This window comes from Malaclemys terrapin, chromosome 3 (genome assembly GCF_027887155.1).
Source record: "Malaclemys terrapin pileata isolate rMalTer1 chromosome 3, rMalTer1.hap1, whole genome shotgun sequence".
Classification (NCBI taxonomy): Eukaryota; Metazoa; Chordata; order Testudines; family Emydidae; genus Malaclemys; species Malaclemys terrapin.
Window position 1 is genome coordinate 179702884 of NC_071507.1, and position 26968 is coordinate 179729851.

At 43.9% G+C, this 26968-nt stretch overlaps 1 protein-coding gene across 9 annotated transcripts in view; it reads left to right on the forward strand.

The window, feature by feature from the left end:
- The window catches only part of LPIN1 (lipin 1), a 108442-nt gene that overhangs the window by 23286 nt on the left and 58188 nt on the right, over nt 1–26968 (forward strand). For 6 of the 9 annotated variants that reach the window (XM_054021981.1, XM_054021973.1, XM_054021979.1 and 3 more), the window contains exon 2: nt 8236–8292. In XM_054021981.1, the coding sequence (XP_053877956.1) occupies nt 8236–8292 (57 nt within the window). Of the gene's footprint in view, nt 1–8235; nt 8293–26332; nt 26528–26633; nt 26653–26968 lie in introns of those variants that run through there. The other 3 variants (XM_054021978.1, XM_054021977.1, XM_054021980.1) reach the window with 3 other exon arrangements.

The following is a 26968-nucleotide window of genomic DNA, read 5'->3' on the forward strand; positions in this document are numbered from 1 at the left end:
TTTGAAATGGGCCATCCTGATTATCACTACAAAAGTTTTTTTTCTCCTGCTGATAATAGCCCACCTTAATTGATTAGTCTCGTTAGAGTTGGTATGGCAACACCCATTTTTTCATGTTCTCTGTGTATATGTATCTTCCTACTGTATTTTCCACTGCATGCATCTGATGAAGTCGCTTTTATCCCATGAAAGCTTATGCCCAAATAAATTTGTTAGTCTCTAAGGTGCCACAAGTACTCCTCGTTCCTTTTGCTGGTACAGACTAACACGGCTACCACTCTGAAACCATTCTAATTTGGGTAACTACATTCTGTGGTCTCAAAATCCCTCATGCAGTTTTGTGTGGATCGAGAATTGCAGTGTGGCTGGATAGCTTATGTGAACCACTGTCCTCTACTGGATGGAACAAACTATGGTCAGTTGAGAAATACATACCCTATAATGGCTTGTTGGAAACATGAAGATGATAAACTGCAATAGGACACCAAGTAGGGATTTGTTGTATTCTTGGGAGAAACAAGAAGAGGTTGTGGGATACATGGGGACACTGAGAAGGGTCTATAGATGGGCCAGGAGGGAAGGGTAGGGTGACCAGATGAGGGGAAGAAAATATCAGGACACATGGAGGAGCGGTGCCCACTGGCTGAGCAAAAAAAAACCCACAGTGCTGCCGGTGGATATCAGGACAAAATGTGTCTCGACAGAAGATCGGTCGGGACGCGGACCAGATACTGAAATATCAGGATGTCTGGTCACCCTAGGGAAGGGGCATGGCCGGGATGGCTACAACCTAAAATCTACTGGATCCATTCCCTGGTTGGGAGGTGGGGAGGCATAGAAAACTGTGGTTACTAAAATACCATATGAACTGTCATATCCGGGGCCAGCTAAACAGGTGCTCTACTCAGGGGCGGCTCTAGGTTTTTTGCCACCCCAAGCATGGCAGTCAGGTGGCCTTCGGCGACACGCCTGCAGGAGGTCCGTTGGTCATGCAGATTCGGCGGCATTTCTGCGGGTGATCTCCCGGTCCTGTGCCTTTGGCGTATCTGCCGCTGAATTGCCGCCGAAGCCGCGGGACCGGCGCACCTCCTGCAGGCACGTTGCCGAAGGCTGCCTGACTGCTGCCCTCACGGCGACCGGCACGTCGCCCCCCGTGGATTGCCGCCCCAGGCACGCGCTTGCTGTGCTGGTGCCTGGAGCCGCCCCTGACTCTACTGACAGGCCAGAAGGAACATCACTAACAGACCAAAGTGACTAGGAAACAAATAGGAAAACTGTTGTGTTCTACCAGCAAAATTCTACCAGCAAACAGACAAAGTGTTCCAGCAGCTTGTCCCACCCCCATTATTCCTATCTCAAATCTGGCCCATTACCTCATACGTGCCTCCAGAATGTTTATACAGCACTATGGAAACAGGTGCAATCGACAAAATGACAAAGGGCTCCATTCACAAAATGAAAGGCTTGTTCAGGTTTCCCCTTGTGTGAAACAAAGCCTCCTGCTGTTTTGCTCCTGACCCCATGCACAGACTCAGCAAGCGCTAAAACCCGTGCCCAGATTTACATGAAAAACAGATGGATGTAGAGAAATGCCCCTTCTTATTTTACATGCCCCAGCAAGCTTCCATAAGGCATGATGGTTTGCCGATGATAAAATTTACTCGAGACTGAATATGTAAACAAACCGTGCACTGTGTTATTTCAAGAACAGTACAACTAACTATCAGCATTACAGTGATGAATTCTTTTGTTACATCAGGGTGCTATGGTGCCTGGGGATGTCACAAACCTCTCAAGCCTGTAAACATGATCAAGGTTTAGGTCAGCTGTTTGGCCTGTTTGACCAGAATGTATGTGCCTAAGTCACCTGATACTTCTCAATATGTCTTGTTTTTCCTTCTACAGTGTCATAAAGGCACAGGCTCAAATTCACCCCCTGGTGTAACTGCACTGATGCCAAGAGAATTACAGCAGGGATGAATCTGGTCCACACTCTGTTTATAAAATAGCACAGGGAAAATAAATGTATTCTCCAGATTGGCTACATAAGGCCAGATCCTCCGCTGGTGTAAATTGGTGTGGTTCTGTTGACTTCAATCGTGTTACACCAACTTACACCTGTGGAGGGTCTAGTCCAGAACCTGTATATAAAGGGTATGAAGATGACTGTGTTTAGAAACAGCCCTGTTCACTTATTTGCACCAGCTGACTTGAAGAAAATAACCTTTTCTGAGATGATCTGTTTCATGTAGTTATTTGTCATTTTCACCCTACTCCACCTCAGCAAGGTCGCTTTGTCTCCCTTCCCCAGAACAGCTCTGCTGTGGGAGTTCTTCCTGCCCTCCACTGGCTAATCCTCACTCTTGCCAGTGGCTCTGCAGCTCTTTCTTCTCTGTACTCCCCAAAGTTTCCAGGAAGGGATAGCTGCATTTCGTGTGTGTGTGCACGTGGGCATGCATGTGTGTGTGAATGGAGGCGTATCAGTGTGTGCATGTTGGGGGGGGAGTGGGAGGGAAGGATCCCTGAGGGCTGGAAAGTTGTAAAATTGTTTTTAAAGTTATTGACAGACCAGTGAGCCCTGGGTAAAAGGTTTATAAAGATTTTAAATGCTGTAGTACCTGGTACTTGTACAGTACATCTGGCTCACTCATTTCCTGCACTGCCCTATATACCTGGTATGTAGTAGCATTCAATTGACACCACTGTTTAAAATGGCAGCCAAGAAACAAGCAGATGGATGTAGTAGCAAAGGTGTTAAGCCTGCCAATTTAGGTGCATCTTCAAAATCACTGTATAACCAAAATGATTTTGGGAGGATGAGGAAATGCTGACTATCACACACAAATAGATGTGTCATTCACAGACGTTTTAGCGAGCCATATGATAATTTTCTATATGAGTGAGTAATGCAGGGTTATGAAAGAGGAGGAAGGTTGAAAAAATGAATTAAAATCTGGCCCAAGGGCAGGGAACTACTAGTAGATGGACACATTTCAAAGAAGTAGGTATCTGCTTTTATTGCTATAAAAATATGTAGGGATGTATTAAATATTGGTAGTTTCCCGCACGCTATATGGCATTAGCTGGACATCACCTATGTTACATATGGCATTCTTCCTATGCTTATTTTTCCCCTCCTATAACACTCTTCTGATGTAAATCTGCTTTGAAAACAATGACTAGAGGGAATGTTGATGGATCCCCATGGAAGAACAGTGGTCAAGGGCTCCTGCCCCACACCGCCAAATCTGCCTATCTGCCACCTTTTCTGTAGAACGAGGACTGGGCTACAGTTATCTTTGCCTTGGTCACCTTGAGGTTGGATTACTGCAATATTCTTTACATAGGGCTAGGTGTTAAAGCCATTCACTTGCACATTGTAGTGGATGGCAGGATGAGGGCCACCAGGACAAATTCTGCTTTGTCACACCTCTAGTAGGCCACATAATTTATTTACAGATTTCTCTCATGTCCATTAATCGATTTATCCTCACAACATACCAATTGATAGGGGAGAGATATTGCCATTTCACAGGTCGGGAACTGAAAGACAGAGAGATCATGACAAGCCCCAGGTCACAGAGGAATTCAGAGAAGGAGCTGGAAACAGAACCCTGATCTCGTGTCCCATTTTGCTGCCTTAAGCACAAGATCACTCTTCCTTGTCTGAAATCAAGAGAATTACCATGGATTTACTCTGGTGTAGCTGAAGACAGAATCTGATGCATCATATCTTCTTTAAAATCATTCTCACTTCTATCTATTTTTAGTTTTCTCAGCCTATTGAAAGCTAGGGGGTGGGTTTATATCTTGACAAAGAGGGGTGCCAACAAGATGCCACTTGCACGATGCAAAATTTCCCCACTAGTGGCAGTGCTGAATAATAATAATAAAAAAATCTTTGCTTTAGTATTAGTCACTTTTGAAATGTAGGCTGGTTGGGATATTAGCCAAGCATTTTCTGTTTGATTAAATCTTTGGTCCTAGATATCAAGTAATATTCAACCACAACATTAAGTTACATGATTTTCAGATCTGAAAGTTACATTATTTGCATGGACTTTTAAATGGAGTGTCATCTGCTATTGAACTGTGCCCTTAAACTACAGGCAGGGATCCCAGACTGCCACGTGATTGATACATCTGTATACACAGAACGTTTTCAGGACTGTGCCTGCTTCGTGTTTTTCATAGGATTTGAATTGCAAGGCAGTTGGTCCTATTGTATGATTACCTCACTTGATTGCAACATACTGTTGGCTTCTACTAATGAACAATAATGTTTGCCAGTGACAATTCCTGCTACAGGGGTTCTGAAATGTGTTTACTTCATTGCTTGTCTAACTTATTTAGAAAATTTTCCCCCATTACTGCTGGTAAAAAGAGCTAATCCATTAATAAGTACAGACATTTTCTTATTTTAAAAATAATTGTACTCAACTGAACTGTGTTTTTAAGCTATTTAGGCCCCAGACTAGTCCAGTAGGTTCAGAGCAGAGAAAGAGGGTGGATAAATATGCATGACTCAGGTTCCATCCCTTGTATACATATTCCTAGGGTTCTGGGTCATGAAGCAGACAGCCCCATGCAAGCCACCTGCCTTCCCTCCTTAGTCCCACCCGAGCCCCTAATGTACTCAGTCATACAAGCAACTTCTCTGGACTGGGCTACATGTGTAGATGGCAATCTGCCACCCCAAAACTTCTCAGCTTTTGCAGAACTCAATTCAGCGGCATGAACCTATGTAGCCTAGCCCTACGGAGGCACAAACTGATCCACCACCTCGCACAGCATGTAACCTTCTGCAGAGTGAGAAAATAGGGCAGGGAGAGTTACGAAACCAGGGGGAAAAGGGAGTAACACTCTGAGGTCATTTTAAAAAACCCAGAGAAGAAAAAGCTTGAGAAGGAAAAAAGAACTGTAGCAAAGGGGAGGGAAAGAAAATCAAGAGAGATGGCAGAAACTTTGTCCAGAAAAGGCAGTAGAAGGACACAGGGAATGGCCTCTCTGCCAATGCCTCTCAAAGAGGGACAAGGCTCCAATAGACCAAGACTAAACTCCCCGTCTCATAGGGTGCAATTATGAAGTTCACTAAAACTACTTACATTAGTATTCTCCATTCATTCAAAAGCATCATCAGCCAAATCAAGAATGGGATTTATAACTTCATCTTCTATTGTCTATGATGCATGTTTGTTTGTTTGTTTTTTATTCACTGACTTTTGTATTAGATGCTGTGCTGGGTCTTTTAATCTTTACATGCTGTTTAAAAAAACCTTCTCCTTCCTATCATCTTGTATACTGTTTTCACAGCATCAGCTTTAATCTTGTATTATGTTTTCCCAGCATCAGGAGGAGAAGGCAGGCTTTATAGTTAAGGTGCAGGGACTGGTTGTTGAGAGATCTGCTTCTAGTTTTTTTTTTTTTTTTTTCCTCAAATGGAGATATCCCATCTCCTAGAACTGGAAGGGACCTTGAAAGGTCATCGAGTCCAGCCCCCTGCCTTCACTAGCAGGACCAAATACTGATTTTGCCACAGATCCCCCAAGTGGCCCCCTCAAGGATTGAGCTCACAACCCTGGGTTTAGCAGGCCAATGCTCAAACCACTGAGCCATCCCTCCCGAAAGTGCTGACACAGACTTTCTATGTAGCCTTGGGTAAATTATTTAATCTCTCTGTGCTTCAGTTTCCTCACCTGGAAAATGAGGTCAATAATACTTACTGACCTCACACGAGTGTTCTGGGGTTTAGTACATTGATGTGTGAACATCATGTTGTAATCCTTAAATAGACGGTTCCTCTGGAAGTGCAAGGTATTATTATACACACCAAAGAGCTATTTGCCAAGCCACCACCTTCTCATCACTCAGATCCCTCCTAAAACTCACTTTCTGTGTGGAGCAGGGTTCACTTGGAGGTCAGCAGGTCTAGTGGGCAGGCCATGGCTCAACAGTCTTTCCACCCCCAAAGTCCTGGGATGGGCTTGCCTGATGGTCAGTGGGGCCAGCAGTCAAACTGCAGTCCATTGTTCCCCAAATAGAGGGAGAGGGGAAAGTAGAGGGACCCAGACTCTACCACTCCACCAAGTCCCAGCTCAGGGCCCAAGGGGGAGAGGCATGTAGTGTGTCAGATGCCTCTTTCTGGTGCACCTGATCAGCTGTCCCTAGGCCACTTCCTACCTCCCCTTCAGTCTGGGGCATTGTTACAGCCCCTACCTCCCACAGCAGAGAGTTGGGGAGGGAAAAGTGTCAGGCTCCTACTCTCCTGGTTGGGGTCTTATCCACAGCCCAAACCCTTTCCCTGTGGCTCAGTGTCCTCAGAAGCGGCAAATGGGCTACCTCCTTGCCAACAGCTTCTCCTTCACTCTCCCTGCTGCCTATCACCCACAGGCTGTTACCCAAAAATATATGTATCTATCTATGTTTGTAATACACATACATGTTTAATGGAATCTTTAAGAATGGCACCTACCCAGAATTAGGTGAACTTTTACTGTGACTCTTGTTGTTCTGTCTCTGATTCCCCCTATTGTTGTTCATTTTTACTTGCTTAGGCATGTCTAAATTAGGTTCTTTTGGACAGGAATCACGTCATGCCTTTTTATTTGCGCTGGAAGGTTCCTAGCACATTTTGGGTGTTGTATAACGAAATAATGTTAATTCAAGGGTAACATTAATTTTTTGTAAGCATTCATGCCTCAGAAGCTTGGGAATTTGAATGTTTGCAGAACACACAAAGGCTGAAAACTCGGCTATATTTGATTTTGAATTAATATTGATGGGAAATCTTTTAAAGGATTTGCTCATCTTTAGTTAACACCATATTTATGGGTCCCATATGATTAGTGCTTTTCCTTCCATTCCCTTTTCCCTTCTTTTTTTAGTGTATTCCCTCATCTCTATTAATCTCTTTCAAAGTGGGAGGCTTTTAAATATTTTGACTATGTATTAATTCATTTGATCATGTTTTACTGCTGTAGTGTGCTTTATACATGAAATTATTATTTTCTACACTAATATAAAAATAATACTCCCGCGGAAGGAGACCAAGCTACAGATGCTGTTTGCAACCCTAGGACTCCTAGTCTGCAAATGCTAACATAGCTGCTTAACTTTACACAGTATGAGAAGTGTCATCATAGTTTTGCCACTGCCACCAATGGGGTCAGGATTTCACCCACAGTCCATAAAGTTAAGTGAGTACATCAATCCTTGTATGATCAGGGGCTAAGTTTGTTGAACCACACTAATTTTTACAATGATCAGAGCCTAAAGGACTAAACGTGAGTTCTTTCTTTCCTTGTTTTTTTTTTTTTTTTTTTTTTAAATACGTGTGCCAACCTACCGAGACAATGAACAGTGGAGCAAGACAGGGAGAAAGCTATGAACTGTGGAATAAGCAGCAATCCAACACCATCTGAATAAACATTAACAAAATTTTTGCATTTGATCTTTAGGACATGTAGAGCTAAATGCCATGGATGGATACCTAGATGATGGGGGGGGGGAGGGAAGAGGGTGAGCTAGGGTGCCAGGAACCTCTCTCACCCTCTTGTATTCCTGTGCTGGGGCTAGACACAGTCCTAGGGTTCGATTCTGTGCTGTGCCTCCTGGAGGTGCAATCCTGGGGGATGAGGGGCAGAGATGGCTTTATATCACCTTTGCACCCTCTGGTTTCTGGACTGCCCCAAGGGGACTGGAATACTTATGGCAGTCCTACGCTGTGCCTGCTTTGGGGGAATTCTTCCTTGCCCCCCTGGGGTGCATTAGTGGCCCCTATATTCCACCCGGGTTGTGAATATGGGCTGGAGGAACGAATCTGTCCCCTATTGGCCTCAAACAAGATGGAAAAGCAAAGCATGTGGGTTCACAGCCCAGCCTCTACCCTTTGCACAGGCCAGTGCACCCTACAGAAGAGTAGAGAGTCTGATCAGGCCAGAGGTCCAGTGCACTCTGACTTGGGTGGCACAGTGCCTTTGCACACTGGTTGAGAAAATGGACTTCTAGAGCTAGGGAAAAAAGCAGAAGTTTTTGAAACTTGTTTTCAATGTAGCTAAAAGGTTATAATGGACATGATGGCAAGATAGGTGTCTTACACCGCATGAAAGAAGCAGGAGGAGACGTGTATTACAGCAGAGAGACTCCAAAGGGAGTTTGTTGATGCATGGATGTGCCAACCCATTTTAATTGCTAAGTTTTATTTCTCACCATTTCTCTTTGTTTATTTGCTTTTAGATTCCACTGATGAGGGATCCTGGCTGGATACGAAATGTCTGGACTTGTAACCTGAATGTGAGTGTGATTTCAGTTGTTACCACTATTTATTTTATTGTGTGGCTCAGTCTGCAGTAGGATGCACAGGGCCACATTCAGCCCCTGCCCCAGTTTCCATTATCCCAACACCCCATATCCCAACATACCTGTCTGCATGAAATACCAACACCTCCCTGCTGGTTGGTGAGGCTGTGCAGAAACGGGTGACCCCCTAATGTGGTTGTCACTAGCAGGGTAGAGGAAAATGGCAGTAGCAGGGAAACTTGAAGAACTTGCCCTGAGAGAGGAGAATAGAATCAACACGAAAACCATTGAACAGGGATGATGTGGGGAGAGTTCCATTTCACAGGCGTGGTTAGGGCTGCCATTGCATTGCCATTACAAGGAGCAATGCATTAAAAGAGGAAGATCGAGGCAACAACGGAAGAATTCTGTCAGTGTCTTTAGAATATATTTCTTAAGAAAAATAGAATGCTGCTGGGAAATACTCTCACTGTGGTGGAGGGGAAGGAAGTTTAGAGGCAGGACTGTCTGAAATCTGATATGGGAAGTCCATGACCCAGACCTACTAGGAAACAACTCTGCTCTCAGTTGTTGTGGCTGACTCATCTTTGTCTCACGATGCACCTTCTGTACAGGCCAGATGGCTTGTACAGCCCAGCAGCCTTTTTGTTTAGACAGGACAGATTGGGGTCAGGATTTCAATGGGGTGATGCCAATTTACAGCAGTTGACGATTTAGCCCTATATGTTTAATCTGGGATTAACAATGGAATGAAGGTGCTGTGGACAGGTGGATGACTGGAATAGACAGAAAGAGAGTTGAAGGTGGACCATAGCTGGAACGGGTTAGATTTGGACCTTCAGATCAGTGGATGAGCTAGGTCAGGGGTCGGCAATGTTCGGCACGCGGCTCGCCAGGGTAAGCACCCTGGCGGGCCGGGCCAGTTTTATTTACTTGCTGACGCGGCTCACCTGCGCCGCTTCTCGCCGCCTCCATTGACCCGGGACGGCGAACCGCGGCCACTGGGGGCCGCGATCGGCTGAACCTGCCGTGTCAGCAGGTAAATAAAACTGGCTCGGCCCACCAGGGTGCTTACCCTGGCGAGCCGCGTGCTGAACGTTGCCGACCCCTGAGCTAGGTATGCAATGACCTGGAAATCCATACCTCCTGCAGAACAACAGTCAGGGAAAGAGCTCAGACGCTAGAGAAAAGCTCAGATGATACTATAGCTTCTGGAAATCAGTTTACTGGTAACTAAAGAAAGTTTGAATCAATGCTCCAGATCTAACCTCTTCACCCCAAAAGTGAAGTTTCTGGAAAAATTTGGATCTGCATCCAGATGAGATTCTGAACTTACCAACACAATCTCACCTGCACTTGTGATATGCACTCATATTTGTTTGTTCTATAAGTGTGGAGAATTTATTCCTGCTATTATGTACACTGAAACACTGTAATCCAAGTGTAGTTATCAATGGTTTGCTGTCAAACTGGGAGAGAATATCTAGTGGGGGTCACACAAGGGTCAGTCCTGGGTCCAGTACTATTCAATATTTTCATTATTGACTTGGATAATGGAGTGCAGAGCATAAAATTTGCAGATGACATGTAGCTGGGAGGGGTTGCAAGCACTTTGCAGGACAGGATTAGAATTAAAAATGACCCTGATAAATTGGAGAATTGGTCTGAATTCAACAAGATGAAATTCAATAAAGACAAATCCCAAGTTCTTTACTTAGGAAGGAAAAATCAAATGCAACTACAAAATGGGGAACAACAGGCTAGGTTGTAGTACCGCAGAAAAGGATCTGGGGGTTATAGTGGATCACAAATTGAAGATGAGTCAACAATATGATGCTGTTGCAAAAAAGGCTAATATCATTCTGGAGTCAGTAAGACACGGGAGGGAATTGTTTGGCTCTACTTGGCACTAGTGAGGCCTCAACTGGACTACTATGTTCGGTTCTGGGCACCACACTTAAAGATCTGGACAAATTGGAATGAGTCCAGAGGAGAGCAACAAAAATGATAAAAGGTTAAAAAAACTGGGCATGTTTAGTCTTGAGAAAAGAAGACTGCAGGCGGACATACCTGATAACAGTCTTCAAATATGCAGATGGCTGTTATAAAAAGGACAGTGATTAGTTGTTCTCCATGTCCACTGTAGATAGGACAGGAAGTAATGGGCTTAATCTGCAGAGGATCTCAAAATATTTGACACATAAAAATCACTTTGTATGCTAAAGTGCACCTGCTTCTGGAATGAGACATGTCATCTGCACACCACAACCCTACCCAATGTCTTGGAAGAGGAAGGGAAAAACACAATATACAATTGGATTCACAAGGGGAGTTAAGGTAAACAGAATTAAATTAGTCAAATTGCAATTTGGCCCAGGCCCCTGTGCAGACATTTGATTACATGATTTCACTGAAATATTCTCCTGTGTGGATGGAAACTCTGAGAAGGAGCTGGGCTGTCATCTATGGTTGTAGGGGACTGGCATCCCCTATCACCATGCTGAGTACCTTGGAAGCTTTGTTTTGTTATGTCCATATTGCAGAATGTGAGTGTGATGGGGAAAACCTGGGTATCCAAAAAGTGTAACTCAGAGGCAGTCATGTATGCTGACATGACTCTGAGCTACCCGTAGATAGGATTTTGTTTATTTATTCTATTAAATGTATTTTCTTTCTATGTTTTCTGAGAAGGCCTTTGTGTTATTCCGGTGCTCTAGAGCTAGATACTTTTGCCTCTGTTTTTCTATTGTTTTACCTGTGTGGTGTTAAATACAGAAACACATGCATTTTTTAAGTAACCTGTACAAAATATTCAAAATAATGGGCCAGATCCTCAGCTGATGTAAATCAGCAGAACTCCACTGGTGTCAGTGGAACTGTGCTGATTTGAATGCACTAAGAATCTGCCTCAAACGTTTTTAGATTGTTAGCTCTTCAGGATAGAGACTATCTTTATTTATATGTGATGTACAGTGCTGATCACACTGGCAGTGCTAAGCAAGTAATATTAAAACAAGCTTCTCTTTCATCTATAACTAAAATCAAGGTGCTTAAGGGAAAAGAGTTGTTCCTAGCTGGTAGATTTACCTGTGAACCAAGGGAAGAGCAGGAGGAATGGAAACAAGTCTCTGATAAGCTTCCAGTTAGTTCATAGTGCAAATGAATCATGTAAAATGTACTTGTCAGGATTAAACAGAAGGTTTGTGGCATAGAGAGAGCCGAAGTCTTACCTGGCATAGTTCCGCTGAAGTAAATGATTCCAGGGTACTTTCTGAGAAAAATGCTTGCACATCAGAATAAACACCCTCAAGCTCATTGGCATCAGTGGTTGATTTTTTCTGTTATTTCCTGCATGCAATCACTTCCTCACTAAGAATGTTGACATACATATTCTTTATTTTTGTGTCTACATGCAAGTGCTTGCAATTACTTTTTAATTATGCACTGAAATAAATAGATCCACAGCCAATTACGCCCAATCCTTGTGGGGAAGGGTGCAAAGAGCTTTTTCCTCATTGCACAGCATTTTTCCTTATTGCACAGCAAGCAGAATTGCAGTTCTTGGATGCTAGGGACTGCTCTGTCCCAAAATTCCTAGGGGTTCCTGGATACTAAAATGGGGACATGTTCCCCCCGAGACTAGCCCTCTGTAGTCCTCTCCCTGGAACAAAGTGACTGCACATTGCCCCTTTACTGTGGACTATCTTCTCCAGAAGATGTTGGGTGATGAGGGGGTTTAAAGACCAATGAGCTGCCACTTATAGGTCTTCTAAATTAATACATTGTGGGATTGAGAGCCTGAGTCCTCTCCCTCTCTCTTCTCCCATCATAACTAGGAGACAAGGTCTCTGAGCTGGGAGCTCTTTTCTTTCTTTGGGGGGAGGGATAGCTCAGTGGTTTGAGCATTGGCCTGCTAAACCCAGGGTTGTGAGTTCAATCCTTGAGGGGGCCAATTAGGGATCTGGGGCAAAATCAGTACTTGGTCCTGCTAGTGAAGGCAGGGGGCTGGACTCGATGACCTTTCAAGGTCCCTTCCAGTTCTAGGAGATAGGATATCTCCATTAATTTAATTTAATTTATTTATTTATAATTCCTGTCTCCCTCAGGATGTGTCCCTAGCTGTGAAGGCCTCTCTTCTTCCCTCTCACCTGAGGAGATGGGGACCTCTAAGAGAGGTTTCTCTTCTCCCATGCTGACCTTGGAGACTCTACATAGGGCTCTAGGAAGTTGGGGGCCTGAGAGATAGCTGGGTGGGTGGGAAATTATTTGTTGTGAGACAGAAAAAAGATCAAGAGGCCCTCTTGGCAAGAGCTGATATGTCCCTAAAAGTTTCCAGATGAAGGCACAGATTTGCTGTTTATGCCAATGAACTAGAGGGGACAGGAGCTTGCTGAGGAGGGAAGGAGGATCTGTTATGGAGCAGGCTGGAGATGAAGGGCATTTTGTGTGGATGAAGGGCTGCAGGGCCTAGTGAGGTAACTGTCTAAAGCTTATCCATATCAAAGCAACTGAGCTTCCCCAATCACTCTGCCTGTGTACATGTTTAGAATGCTGATGCTGGTTTACTGCCTGCTGTTATTGTTGTTTGTAATATTGATCTTAGGGTTCTGGGTGCAGTTATGTCTTTGTCTGTGGTGAGTGTGGTTGGCTCTTTGCTCTCACAGGCACAGTCGAAAGGTGAACGATGGGGCTTATGTGTTTTTAATCTTATTTTGATCACATTCCTAGGAGTTGGGCAAGTATTATAAAGAGGAGGTATTGTATCAGTATTATGATCACAAATAGAGCTGGTTGGGAATTTTCCATCAGAATTATTTTTTTGATGGAAAATGCAGTTTCTGCAAAATTGAAATTTTCCATGTGAAAAAATGTATGTTGCAGATTTTTTTTTAAATTTCCCCTGGGAAAACTGATATAGGATATTTTGTTTTGGGTCAGTTTGACCTAAATTGAAATATTTCAGTTTGGATTCTAAGTGAAATGTTTTGAGTCAGTTCACCATTCAACATTAAAATGCATTCCTCTATGGTGGCACATTGCCTCATAGGAGTTGTTTGAATATATGATGGCCCTTTCTTTCCTGTGGGCCAGGCTCCCTGGCCAGATTACATTTCCCATGGTGCAACACAGTCTGCCTAACTGACCGAGAGGCACAGTGCATCAAATATTTCCAAATTAAAATTTTTCTGAAAGTTTTGTTCTGTGAAAAAAACTTTGTCCCAATTCAAATGCTGAAATACTGGAATTTCCAGTGTGATGAAAATTCTGATTTTTTTGCTCAAGTCTAGTACACGTGAGCAAGAAAAACTAGAAAAGGATAAAATTCTCTATATTCCTACAAGCCGTGGGTCTAGCATCAACAATTGGATTTCCAAAAATCAAAACATGACAATGGGGTTTCTGCAAGAACAAAGCCAAGTCTGGCTTGCCCCACCTCTGCTTTTTAGACTAGATAGAGTTGGTAGACTGTGTCCCAGTATTACATTCTATCCAATCAACTTTTCTCCAGTTGCTGAACTGCATGGATAAATTCAGGGAACTTTGTGCTGCAGATATTACCTGAAGTCACCAGTGACTATTAGAAACTAAGCAAGTCTCCAAGCTAAAGCAGGAGATGGAACATGTCTGGATGAAAACAAATTAGAAAAAGGTCTTTAGTTGTGTTCTTATTTTAGTTGAGTCCTCAGACTTGGCGAAGAGCTGTTGACTCCACCTATTGTTCTATGTCTGAGATTTGGATGACCTAATTCTGTGTCTGAACCATGTGTAGACTTGTTTCTAGGAGTTCAGCATAATCCTGATAATTATCTTATTTAATAATCAAAGGTTTTCTAAAACATATGACCTCAGGAACAGTAAGATGAAGCTAGCTTTGATCTCAGGCAGGACCAAAAAGAGAAGACCAGATATCTAGGCCTAGGATCCTTTTTCATGCTAATACATTGTCACACAATGGATAAATAGCCTGTAGAACAGTGGTTCTCAAAGCCGGTCCGCCGCTTGTTCAGGGAAAGCCCCTGACAGGCCGGGCCAGTTTGTTTACCTGCCACATCCGCAGGTTCGGCCGATTGCGGCTCCCACTGGCTGTGGTTCACCGCTCCAGCCCAATGGAGGCTGTGGGAAGCAGCGGCCAGCACGTCCCTCGGCCTGCGCCGCTTCCCACAGCCCCCATTGGCCTGGAGTGGCGAACTGCAGCCAGTGGGAGCTGCGATCGGCCAAACCTGTGGATGCGTCCAGTAAACAAACCAGCCTGGCCCACCAGGGGCTTTCCCTGAACAAGCAGCGGACTGGCTTTGAGAACCACTGCTGTAGAACACACTGCTGACGGATTTCACTGAGGCAAATTTCAGAGGAATCTTGATTTTACGGACACATGTCTTACGAATGACCAGTTATACGAACCATTTTTCCCAATTGGGAAAAAAAAAAAAAAATCACAAAATGAAAGTGATATTGATAAAGAAGAAGTCAACATACCTACACATGCTGATACCTTCAATGCATTGGAAATCGCTTGGCAATGGTTTGAAGGACAAAAAGAAAGCAATGACGTTCACCATCTGGCAACTTATGCACCGGACCTGCTATACTTTTGAGATGTTCAGCATTATGAAATTTTTGATTTTTATGAACTCCTCAAACCCCAATTAGTTTGTAAAATAGGGGTTCTACGGTATCCCTAATGCAGGTTTCTTGCAACAGCGTCTGAAACATCTGGATCTGACACTGTCAATGACAAGATATTGGACTAGATCAACTTCTAATCTATACCCAGCTGCAGAAGCCAGTTATGACAACTCACCTCCTTATCATCCCTGGGCTTAGGGGATGAGTATGGGAATGATGCCAGACTATAGGAGGGAGTGGGCAGATTCGGGCTAGGAGAGGCTGTGGCCAGAACAGATCTGCAACCTAGACATTCTGTGCCTCTGCAAACCCCCACTGAAGCAAAGGTGAGAATTGCCCTAGTCTACACCAATGGGTGCATTGACCCCCACATCCACTGAAGAGGGAAGCGTCAAGCTACCTAATCTTTTCCCCTGTGCTGGGGCAAGGATGAAGCAGACTTTTCTTTGGAGTTGAAATCTCTCATGTTTAGTCTCATGCCCTGAGGGGTGTGCATGGCTATTTATTTATTTTTGATTGAGCAAAATTTCTTCAGATGTTTTTGAGTGAGGGAAATGTGAAATCACGCACAAATGACAGAGGGCCAGACTGCCACCCACTCTCACAATAAAGGTCGTAAAAGAGGGCTGAGGATGAGGAAAACTGCATGAAAGTCACATCTCAGAATTCTTCCCTGGACAAGGGTTTGTCCTCCCTTCTCCATCAGGTCTCTTCACAAACCCTAGGAATCTTCAAGAGGCCCAATAATCCTGCTGCCCTTTCCTAGCCCCTTAGACAGCAGGATGATAAAAGCACCTGTGTCCTGTCTACACTGGTAGCACCCGTGCAATATACCTGACAAGCTCATTAGATGTCTGTTATAGAAGAAGAAAGCCTGCTTCGCCCAGACATGGGCAAGCAATGGACAGAGCTAAGTCACTCTCAGATACACTTAGCATGCATGTCAGTGTACTCGACTGCATTAAGAAGCTAAGGAATGCTAGTGTTAGAGCAAAAGGCACAAAAGGCTGGGAGTCTTAGATTGTAAAACTCAGGGAAGTCATTTGAAAGTCCCATTGGAGTTTTACCATTGACTTCAGTGGGAGCACTACTAGATCCTTAACAATACACAGCCTATTACAATAGAAGAAAAGGTTGAATATACAAAAGACCTATATGTTATCTTAAATGGCTACTGCTGTTAAACTCTTGCCTACTACTAAAAAGTGTTGAAAAGGGGTATTGTTTTACATAATGATGATTTAAAACAGTGAACAAACCATGCACAGGTGCCAGAAACTATTTGTCAGTCAGCTAAACAAAATATTAGAAGCTGCTGGGTAGATTAATTCAGTGTCAGCAGCAGAACTGCCCAGTGAAATTGAGGGCATGAGAGAGATAAAAGAAGCAATGTTCTCAAGGGAGTCAGTTCTCAAATGTTACTTGCCCTCCAGGATTAAACCCACTATTCAAGAGTCGGGAGGAGACATGGGAAGAGTAAAGCAAATACTATATTCCTCGGAGTATAGTGGCTCTTTGTCTAACCCTGAAGGCCCCCAAAGAAAGGTTTGTACCATTTCCTTGTAGCTGGTTTAATGAACAGTATTAATTTTGTTTTACTTTTGATTTGCTATGCTGTGCTTTCAAAACATACTATACTCAGGCATATGCTTCACTTCTCATATGTGGGGTTAACACCTGTGAGAGAATCTTCCTTTACTTTGTTTGGCCAGGACAGCATTTGTGGAAGATGCCGCATTGTTTCCTAAAAGAGGATTGAGATGACATTGCTAGCTATGTACCCAATGGATCTGATCTTGCATTCCTTAAAACCTCTGTAGATGTCAATAGGTGTTTTCTCTGAGCAGGCACGCTACTGGACTTACGAGCTCAGGAATATTTGGGCTATGGTTGAAGAGAACAATGCAGAGCAATGCAATACATTGACTTGCGAAGTAACTCCCTGCTCTCCATGTGTCAGTATATAATGCCTGCATCTGTAACTTTCACTCTATGCATCCGAAGAAGTGAGGTTTTTACTCACGAAAGCTTATGCCCAAATAAATCTGTTAGTCTTTAAGGTGCCACCAGACTCCTTGTTGTTTTTGTAGATACAGACTAACACGGCTACCCCTTGATACTTGACTTTTATCAAGACTCAGAAAGCGTTTGTAAGCATTCAGCTTCCACTTGTGTAACTTGGGCATTATTACTTACAGTGCTGAGACACAGTTCATCTGTGGTGCAACTCCACTGATGCAAATTGAATTACATCAGTGTTGATTTATAGCCTTTCATCTCTAATTTAAATATTCCCTTTGGTCATTTGTGGACCAAAGAAGTAAAAATTTAAAAATTTAAAAAATTGTTCCAGCAATCAAATATGCTGGAGCACAGTGTTTTTAAAGAGATGTCTTGGGGTGAAACCTCTTTCAGGATGCTAGGGATAAATGATTCAATGAGGTTTGCATGACAGTCTAAGCTGAGTGGCAGAGATGGAGGTGTGGGGGAAGAGAGATTCAGAATCTTTCCTCTGAGAACCTGTAGATTCAAGTCATGTAATTTTCTGAGCAGGTAACTTCTCAAGTGGCCCATTAGCTTCCTTATAGTTAATTTTGGTGGAACTATTTTGCAAGGGCAAGGAAAGGAGAGAAAATCCTTCATCATACAGTGCAAAATCAAATCTGGTTATCCTAGATTCTAATGCCAGAAGGGACCATAGTGATTGTCTAGCCTGACCTCCTGTGTAACACAAGCCACAGAACTTCCACGAAATAATTGCTCTTTGAACTACAGCATATTTTTTAGAAATACATCCAATCTTAATTAAAAAATTACTAATGATACAGAATCCACCACAACTCTGGCTAAATTATTCCAATGATTAATTACCTGCATTGTTAAAATTTATACCCTATTTCCAATCTGAATTTGTTTAGCTTCAACTTGCAGTCACTGTATCTTTTGTTACACATTTATCTGCTAGATTGAAAAACCCATTATCAAATATTTGTTTTCTATATAGGTAATTTTAAACTGTGATCAACTCATCCCGTAACATTCTCTTTGTTAAGCCACATAGATCGAACTCCTTGAGTCTATCACTATAAAGCATGTTTTCTAATCCTTTACCACTCCCATGACTCTTCTCCCAACCATCTGCAATTTTTCAGCATATTTCTTGAATTGTGGACATCAGAACTGGACATAATATGCCAGTAGCACCAGTACCAAATACAAATACTCTCTACTTGAGATTCCCCACTTTATGCATCCATGGTTTGCATTAGTCCTTTTGGTCACAACGTCACACTGGGAGTTCATGTTCAGCTGATTATCCACCACGACTCCCAAATCTTTTCAGAGTCACTGCTTCCCAGGATAGTGTCCCCCATTCTCTATATATGGGCTACAATCTCTGTTCCTAGATGTATGACTTTACATTTGACTGTGCTAAAGCACATATTGTTCTGAAATATGAGCCACAAAGGAGTGAAATGAGGTAAGTTTAGTATCACTGTAGTGGAGCATTCTGTTGTGTACACATTATCTTGCTCTGGTCCTTTGGCTAACTCCAATTTTAACAGCTCCTGGGAAAATAACTACTATTTTTAATTTGATCATTTGATAAACTGTTCTTCTCTTGTTCCCTTTTTATCTTGACTCTTCTTCTCCCCACCTTTCACTCTGACTTGCAATATTTCTGATGATGATATGGTCCCCCTGAGGATGATGTCACAATCACACCTCTCAACAATGAGCTTTTTATAAGACATAGGGACGATACGGGGGACCAAAGAAGTGAGGGAAAGAAGGAAGAGAAGAGAGGGTGACAGAAGAGCCTGGTCTAATGCATCTGCGATGAAGCAGGCTATGAGACTGTAATGTATAATGTAAGATTTGTTTCTATATGGAAAACAAAGTCAGAAAGCTAAAATTCATGGAGTGCCTGGATCTCAGACAAAGACAAAGCAGATTTGAGTGTTGGTTTAGGCTGGTATCAGCTGCTTTAGTATTTGACAATTTAGACACAACACAGAAGACCAGATGGTTTCCTAGGGAATAAGGTAAAAACATAATGCTGTATTAAGATAGGGTAGGGCTAATGTTTTTTATATATTTTTCTAAAAGCAAGTTATTTACTATTCAGGGCTCCAGCCAGCTGAAATTGGAATCAAGGGGAATAGGACTGGGTCCAGGAAGCAATGGTTTTGTAAGGATAGGGGACTAAAATTGATAATAAGGCACTAAAGAAAAGAGAGGAAAACATTTTAGAAGTCTGCAAAATTAAATAGCTTTTACTGAAACATGTTTCTATGGAGTCCTCGAATAAATAAGACATTTGAGAAGAAGATTAAATGCCAAGATTCACATACTGCAGCGACAGGTGCTGCTGTGACCTAAATCAAATGAGGGACAGAATCTGATAGACAACTGCTCTTGAACCTGTCTGAGTTAGACGAACTGTTCTTTTCTTCAATTGACGCAGCATTTATCTAGAAAATCTGCAGTCCAGGGCCCAATTCTTCTCGCATGCTTACATCAGTGTAAAACTAGAGCAACCATATACGTTGACATCAGCTTAGCTACTTTGGATTTATATACTGGTCTAAGTGAGAGAGAAGATTAGCCCCAGATTCTAGTTCCATCTTTGGCTATGAATTCATTGTAAATTCACTGAAGGCCAAGCATCCCTGTGTAGTGAATGAAAATATTAATGCATGTACAGTATGCATATTAAAAGTGTAACATCTGGAAATACATGCATAGCTAGAAACTTGTGAACTGAAAGACGAGCTCTGGCTTAGAGGGGAAGAATGCTGGGAATTATCAATTATAAATTAAAGAGTCTTTTAGTTTGAGTTGGCATTTTGCTCACCTTCCAGGAAAGTCTAGTGACCCAGGTTTGGATCCAAACTTTTGACATCTCCCTGTAAATGAATATGATTATTGCCATGTAGGAATCTGTGACTGAGTGTTCTTAACCTTGCTTGTGCCCTTAAAAATTGTAACAGTTTTACTGTCGGAACAAGAGATGGGCCAACCTCAGTATCTTTAATGTGAACCCCCTTTTAATGTTGTGTGTGGTGGGGATTCAGATTCAAATCCTGGGACACAAACCAATGTCACTACCATTCTTTTCACCTTCAACAATAAATCTTGGGAAACAGCAGCGTTACAGTGCCAACTATGTGCTGATTTACAGTCTGGCAGTGGATTGTCTGTGGTCTAAGGGCCACGTTCGTATAGTCTCACTCAAACAGGTAGCAAAATAGCTTACTACTCATGCAATCTTATTGAAACAAATGGTACTACTTGTCCAATAAGGTATTATGAGAAAGGGCATCAGAATCTGACCCTAAGTTACTGGAGAATTTGTCCCATGGGGGTAGCCTGAAAAGTCCAGAACAACCAGGACAAGGGACTGTCAAAAAGAACAGAAAATAGTAGGTTGAAGAACCAGGATGCTGTACTGCTGTTAATGTAAATTTAGAGCTGCTTTGCAAGCACTTGGCTATATCTGCAGTATTATATTTGCATCAAAACTATATTTTCTCTAAAGACTAGGAAGTGCAAATACTACAGAGCACATCATCATAATGGTATAATGGTTGGCCTGTGTTTAAAAAAATGAAAGTCACAGTCAGGTTATCCCAGGCCAAGCAGCATATGGCTAGACATGTTAAATATTTGAGCACATAACTCTATAATTCCCAAAGCTAGAATTCCAGAAATTAAAGGGAAATAGATCAACAAGGAAGAGAGAGAGCACAGAGAGTAAGGAAGTGATAGAGGATAAGAGGTCATACAGAGACAATGAGGAGAGTAAACAATGGTGTGTAGCAAAAGATAGCAGAGAAGGAGAAAGGAGCAGTGAATTGAAATCATGGAAGGACAGAAGTTTTGCTGAACTATCCCTGTGGAAGCTATAGGATTGGAAGACTAGCAGCAATCATGGACCCCAAGGCATAGAGGAGTTACATGATGTCCATTCACTCAAAGGACAGGCCAATAATGGATTAGATCAAGGGTCTTAAACTCCCGGCCCGCAGGCCATCTGCGGCCCGTGAGCCTCCCCAATGTGGCCAGTGGGACTCCAGCAGTTTGGGGGCCAGGTCTCTCACTTGGCCCCACCTGCCACTCCCGGGTGCTCCCCCCTCAGGGACCCCAGCAGCACAGTGGAGCTGACCCCCTCCCCCCAGCCTCCAAACTCCCTCCCAGAGCCTGCACCCCCTCCCACTCTCCCCCAGCCCCCAAACTCCCTCCCAGAGCCTGCACCCGGTCCCCACCCCCAAACTTCCTCCCAGAGCCTGCACCCTCTCCCTGTGCACCCCCTCCTGCCCCCAAACTCCATCCCAGAGCCTGCACCCCAGACCCCCTCCCCCACTCAAACTCCCTGCCAGAGCCCAACCTCTCACCCCTTCTGCACCCAAACTCCCTCCCAGAGCCTGCACCCCAATCTCCTACCCCAGACCTCCTCCCCAACCCAAACTCTGTCCCAGAGCCTTAGGCAGGTGGGGGGGTGGAGGTTTTTGGGGGGGCGGAGTTTTTGGGGGGCAGGTTCTGGGGGGCATGAGTGACATTGGCTCGCTGGGAGGATTTGAGGACTGGCACTGGCCCTAAGGTAAATTGAGTTTGAGACCCCTGGATTAGATTCTAGATGCTGATACAGCAGAGTGCAGACCAAAATCTAATCACCTCTATGTCAGTGCTGGAATTATCTACTGGTATGTCTCAAGGCCTGGGATGACTACTGTCTATTGGTAAAGCATTGGATAAGCGTAGGAAAGAAAACCAAAAGGACTAAGACTTAACTTCAGAGAACAGTAGGATATTGTTAGGGCTTTTTCCTTGAATGTTACATTGAATGAATAAGCTTGTTAGCTGTTCCTTTGTGTGAACTGTGATTCATTTTGTTTTTTATCAAAGATATAACCAATGACATAGTTTTAATTTGGGAAGTGCAGGAGCTGGAAATAAACAAAGAGTTTGAGGGAGTCTGGAAGGCGGCACAGGGTCCAGTGACATCCAGCAATTAAGCTTTGGTGGTGAACTGTATGAGCACTAGCATCACAACTCCTTCGGGGTTAACAAAGGTGAGGAAGGGATTAGTGGAAAGAGAAAGATGTGCTGCCAGAGATGATGAGTCTGATGGAGGGATTAGAATATGAAACCTTTTGGAGAAGGGCCTAAGGGAGAGATCAGGCATGTGCTTTCCCAACATAACTGAAAAACTAAGAAAAAATTGAAATGATATTGAGTAGTTATTTGAAAGTGAACTTTGCACATGCCTGGATTTTGTGCTTGCAGAGGGAGCTGCACATATTAAATAGTAGCTTTATCTGGCCCTAGAATACCAAAGGTAATGTGGCCCTCTTCTTCCTCAAACCTAAAGTTGTCTCTCCTTTACAAAATGTCCGTATGTGTATCGTGTGCTACGGTGCTTCTAACCCATCTCTTCAGTTTAACGTCTTCCCCAACACTGTTTTTCTGTTTTCTTTTCTCCTTCTTCTCTTTTGCTATGCACCATTGTTTACTCTGCTCATTGTCTCTGTATGGACTGTTATAGTGTATCTTCTCCTTACTTTCTGGACACTCTCTCTTCCTCATTGCTCCACTTCCCCTTTAATTTCTCCTTTGCATACTATCACAGCCAGCTCACCATAACAGACCTTAAGTATTTGGGATTCTCCCTAAAACCTCATTTAAATATGTTTACCATGGTTAGCAACCCCCTACTTTGAATGTATAAGTAATTCAGCATACAAGGCTTTCTCACACTTTCTCTCTGTTATATATTACAATAGTGGGTTAATGAGAGTGAATCACTATTAGTCTAAAACCTTCTACTTTATAATCTATTACAAATAAAGATGATAAATCATCTGATCGGGTGGGGTGGAATTGAAAGGAGTGTTGCCCAGTGGATAGAACACTGGAGTGGAACTCAAGACTGGGTTCTCTTCTCAGTTCTGCCAGTAGCCTGCTAAATGACTTTGGGCAAGTCACTTCATCTCTCTGAACCTCAGTTTTCTCTGTCTATAAAATGGGCATAAGAATACTGACATCCTTTGTAAAGTGCTTTGGAATCTATTGTTGAAAAGCCCTATATAAGAACTAGATATTATTAATTATTATTACTATTCCTAGCTATCAAAACTGTGGGCTAATTAAAAAGAAAATGATGAAAAATGACCTGATTTGACACTTGGACTGTTTTTGTATATACTCCCACAGCTTCTCAACCACATTACAATCCTCCCATAGTGTGTCTACTCAGACAATGTGAATACTAATGATTACCTTTAAGGATGACTAGCTCAGCTGGCCTGCACTCTTGGAACCCATTCCCTCCTGGTGGTGTCACAGGAAGATTTATGCACGTTAGGATGCCATACCTTTCCCCCTAGAACATCAATGATGTAGTTCACTGGTGGTCCAAGGCCTTTGTAGTGGTCCACATAGAGCTGGCAGGTCAGGTGGTGATGCTGATTCTCTTCCTCATTACCAGCTGATAAACTGTATTACAAAAAGCCTACAATAAATTAATCTTTTTCCTGATATTACTTCTCCATGTAAGCAACTGCTGTCATTGCCACAGAGATGTTATTTGATCATGAATGGGAAAGAAAGTCTCTTGTATGATCATAAATGGGAGATCCATGAGGTCATCTACACTTTGTAAAAGTTTGAGAACCTCATTCCTAGAGGCCTTCTAAGACTTCTGAGATCTTCCTGTTCAAAATTCTTTCCCCTCTTCAGTCCCATTACGGTAAGCTTGTAAATAACATTCTGAAGTTATCTTGCTTTCTCTCCAAGGATCTTGGAGCACTTTGTAAACGCTAATGAATTAAGCCTCACCACACTTCTCTGAAGCAACTGTTAGTAATATCCCCAGTCCACAGATGGGAAAATGGAGACACAGAGAAGTGTAGGTGCCTTGTTGAAAGTCACAGAGAAGTCTGGGGCAGTTGCAGGAATAGAACACAGATTGCTGACACTCTCTCCTGTGCTTTAACCACAAGACTCCTTCCCCTCAAAAAGATATCTTTGGAAGTTACATTTCTGAGGTCCTTGGTGATGCGAACAGTCTGTATTTGCTACACAGAGAAGAACGCTGCAAATTCTATCCCGTATTCCTCTGCTGACTGCCATTTCCTAGTTCCTTTTCCTCTCTCTGTCCCCATCTCCCTTTTCCTTTCCTCTGCTCTCATACATGCAATCTCCTTTATGACTCTTCACTCCGCCTCTGCCTAATCCTGTTTGGCTCCCCCGGCAGCCTAGCAGCTTGTGTTTCTGCTGTGCCGCCCTCTGAGCACTGGCCCACTCCTTGTATGATTTGCATCTTCGTATCAGAGCGCTCCGAAGATGCACTTAGCAGAGGTGATGAAGGAGCACACCCGTGGGTTGTGAGCAGCTCTCGCACTGAAGGGACGTGGCGACTCAGTGGAAAAAAGTGCCATAATAGCTAGGATAGATGCACGTGGCTAGCTGAGATCATCCTGGGAAAGGACCTGGCCATGGTTTTATTACTGAGTGCTACTCAGGTGAGAGAGATCAGTGTATCACAGAGCATGAATCTCCAAAGGACCCCCCCCCTCCCTCTACCCCATTGAAGCAGTCAGAAACTGTGCAAAATACTTTTACTCTATGGCTAAATCACGCCACTTGCTGCAACTTCGGGTTTGAGCTCTGCCCTCCATGGTTATATAACACCCCTCCTCCCCATTCTCATATCTGCTCGGGAACAGACCGTTTACATGACACATTCCCAACGCAAAAACACTCATTCAAACAACATGCCAAGCCAACCCCCTACTCCAGGCGCTGGCGAGTTCAGGCTGATTTTTCACCTCCCACCCAGCTGTGTTGGGCTGAGCCCAGGCAGCCTCCTGATTGGCCGGCGGGATCACCTCAGCTCTCCGCCTCCTAGCGCTGAGTCACAATACAAGAGGCGGAGGCAAGTCTGGGAGGTGAGGGCCCCGCTAGGGGGACTCCAGACAGCGGCCTCGGCGAGCCATGGGTGTGTGAGACAAGCGCGAGTGACGTGCTACGTGACGCTGCTTCCCCCCAAAAGGAAGCTCCTTGCTAGTTCTTGGTGGAGAAAGCGCCCAGTGTAGCCCACTTACAGGCTGGACCCTGCATTCCCCTCCGTGCACAGAAGTGCCTGATTCCCAGAAGAGCGCGGTGTGACTCCAAATCGTGTCTCTCTCGCTAACAGACGTTGGTCCAGTCAAAGATATTATCTCCCACCCTGTCTCTTGTGAATCCCCGGGCTAGTCCTGTGGGTGTAAACCTAGCAGGATTGGGCCCTTAATCCTAAAGTGACCAGACAGCAAGTGTGAAAAATCGGGACGGGGGTGGGGGGTAATAGGACCCTATATAAGAAAAAGACCCAAAAATCGGGACTGTCCCTATAAAATCGGGACATCTGGTCACCCTACAATCCGGTCATTTTGGCAGGGTCGCCATATGACGAGGAAGTGCATTTGCAGAAGGCGAACATTTCTCCTTTCAGAAACCCCTTTAAAGTATCCCCCAGGTTTCTGATACAGAGCTTGACCCCCCCCCGCCCCCTTTAATTAATGCCCTGGCCTTTTTGCTTGCTGGCAGCTTTTTTTTTTTTTTTTTTTTTGCTGGTCCCCCCAGGACTGTCAGATGAGGGTGAATTGTAATTTGGGCTTTTTCTCTCCTGAGCTCTTAATTTTTTTATGTCTGGCTAATGTATAAAATTAGGTCCTGCATTTGCCTCCCCCACCCCCCACGTGTTGGCATAGAATGTAACTTTTATTATAAAATGTTTGGCCAAAGACCTCCCTGATACAATCCCACTGATGGGATTTCAGAGTAATGCCTGTAGACATCTGTTTAATTTCTAATGAACCCTATTGACTTCATCCCATTAAATTCTGTAGGACTTTTCCAGCAGGGCAGGCAGCTTTGAAATGCACCCCACACACCAAGATCTGTCTGCACTGAATTATGAGATTTACAAAAAATGAGTGAACATTAAAACCCCAAGGAGGCAGAGTTTCCTTACCTAGTGCCTGATCCAAAACCCATTAAGTCAATGAGAAGAGTCACTGACTTTAGGGAGCTTCGGATCAGCCCCCCAATGCCTTATCCGGTGGGATGCTGAGTCCCTCCTATGAGATGCTGGGCTGCTTTAATTCCTGCTGATGTCAGTGGTTGTTTGGGAGACCAGGTGAGTGAGGGAATATCTTTTATTGGACCAACTTCTGTCAGTCAGAGAGACAAGCTTTCGAGCCACACAGAGCTCTGTGTCTTGTCTCTTTAATATCCTGGGACCCAGAGGGCTACAGCTACACTGCATACAGCAATGGGTGTCGGGGAGATTCAGAACCTTACAGGATCAGGCCCCAAGCGACTGACACTTGATAGGTCTGTTGCAGTGTAGGCTCAAGGCTGCTGTTCTGAGGCTCTCCCGATTCCCCTTTTGTCCCCCCACCTACCCATGTCTGTATCCTGTGGGTCCCTCCTCTAGGGCGGGCACCAGACAGCCAGTGAGGTCAAATGACATCTCTGCAGCAAGCTGTTTGCACACAAAGGCCAGTTCCAGGACAAGGCAGTGAGTAACTGAGCTTCCTCTTAGAGCGATAAGGTGGGTTGGATAATATCAGTTATTGGACTAACTTCTGTCGGTGAAAGAGACAAGCTTTGGCGCTTGCACAGTGCTTCTGCTTGATATTCTTCCCTACCTCTTTCTTTGCCCTAGAAGAGAATGAGGTGTGTGGTGGTGGTGTTTATGTGTGATGCGTTTTTGCCTTCCTGTGGTCCTGGGAGCTGTTGATGCTTTCTGTTGGGGGGGTGAAGGGGCAGAGAATCGATTGATAAAAGGAGGAATTGGGGAATTTATAAAACAAAAGGAGGATTTGGAGGGGGGCCAATGTGAAAGAAAGAGCTGGGTTTTTAATTGCTTTGGGGTATCTGATTGTAATCCTGAGCTTTAAGCTGGCATCACCAGGCAGGCTTTTCATACTCCTCTGGCATGTGGTGCCATGACCTTGGGGGCCCCTTCTCTCACCTGCTTGGATTCAGATCT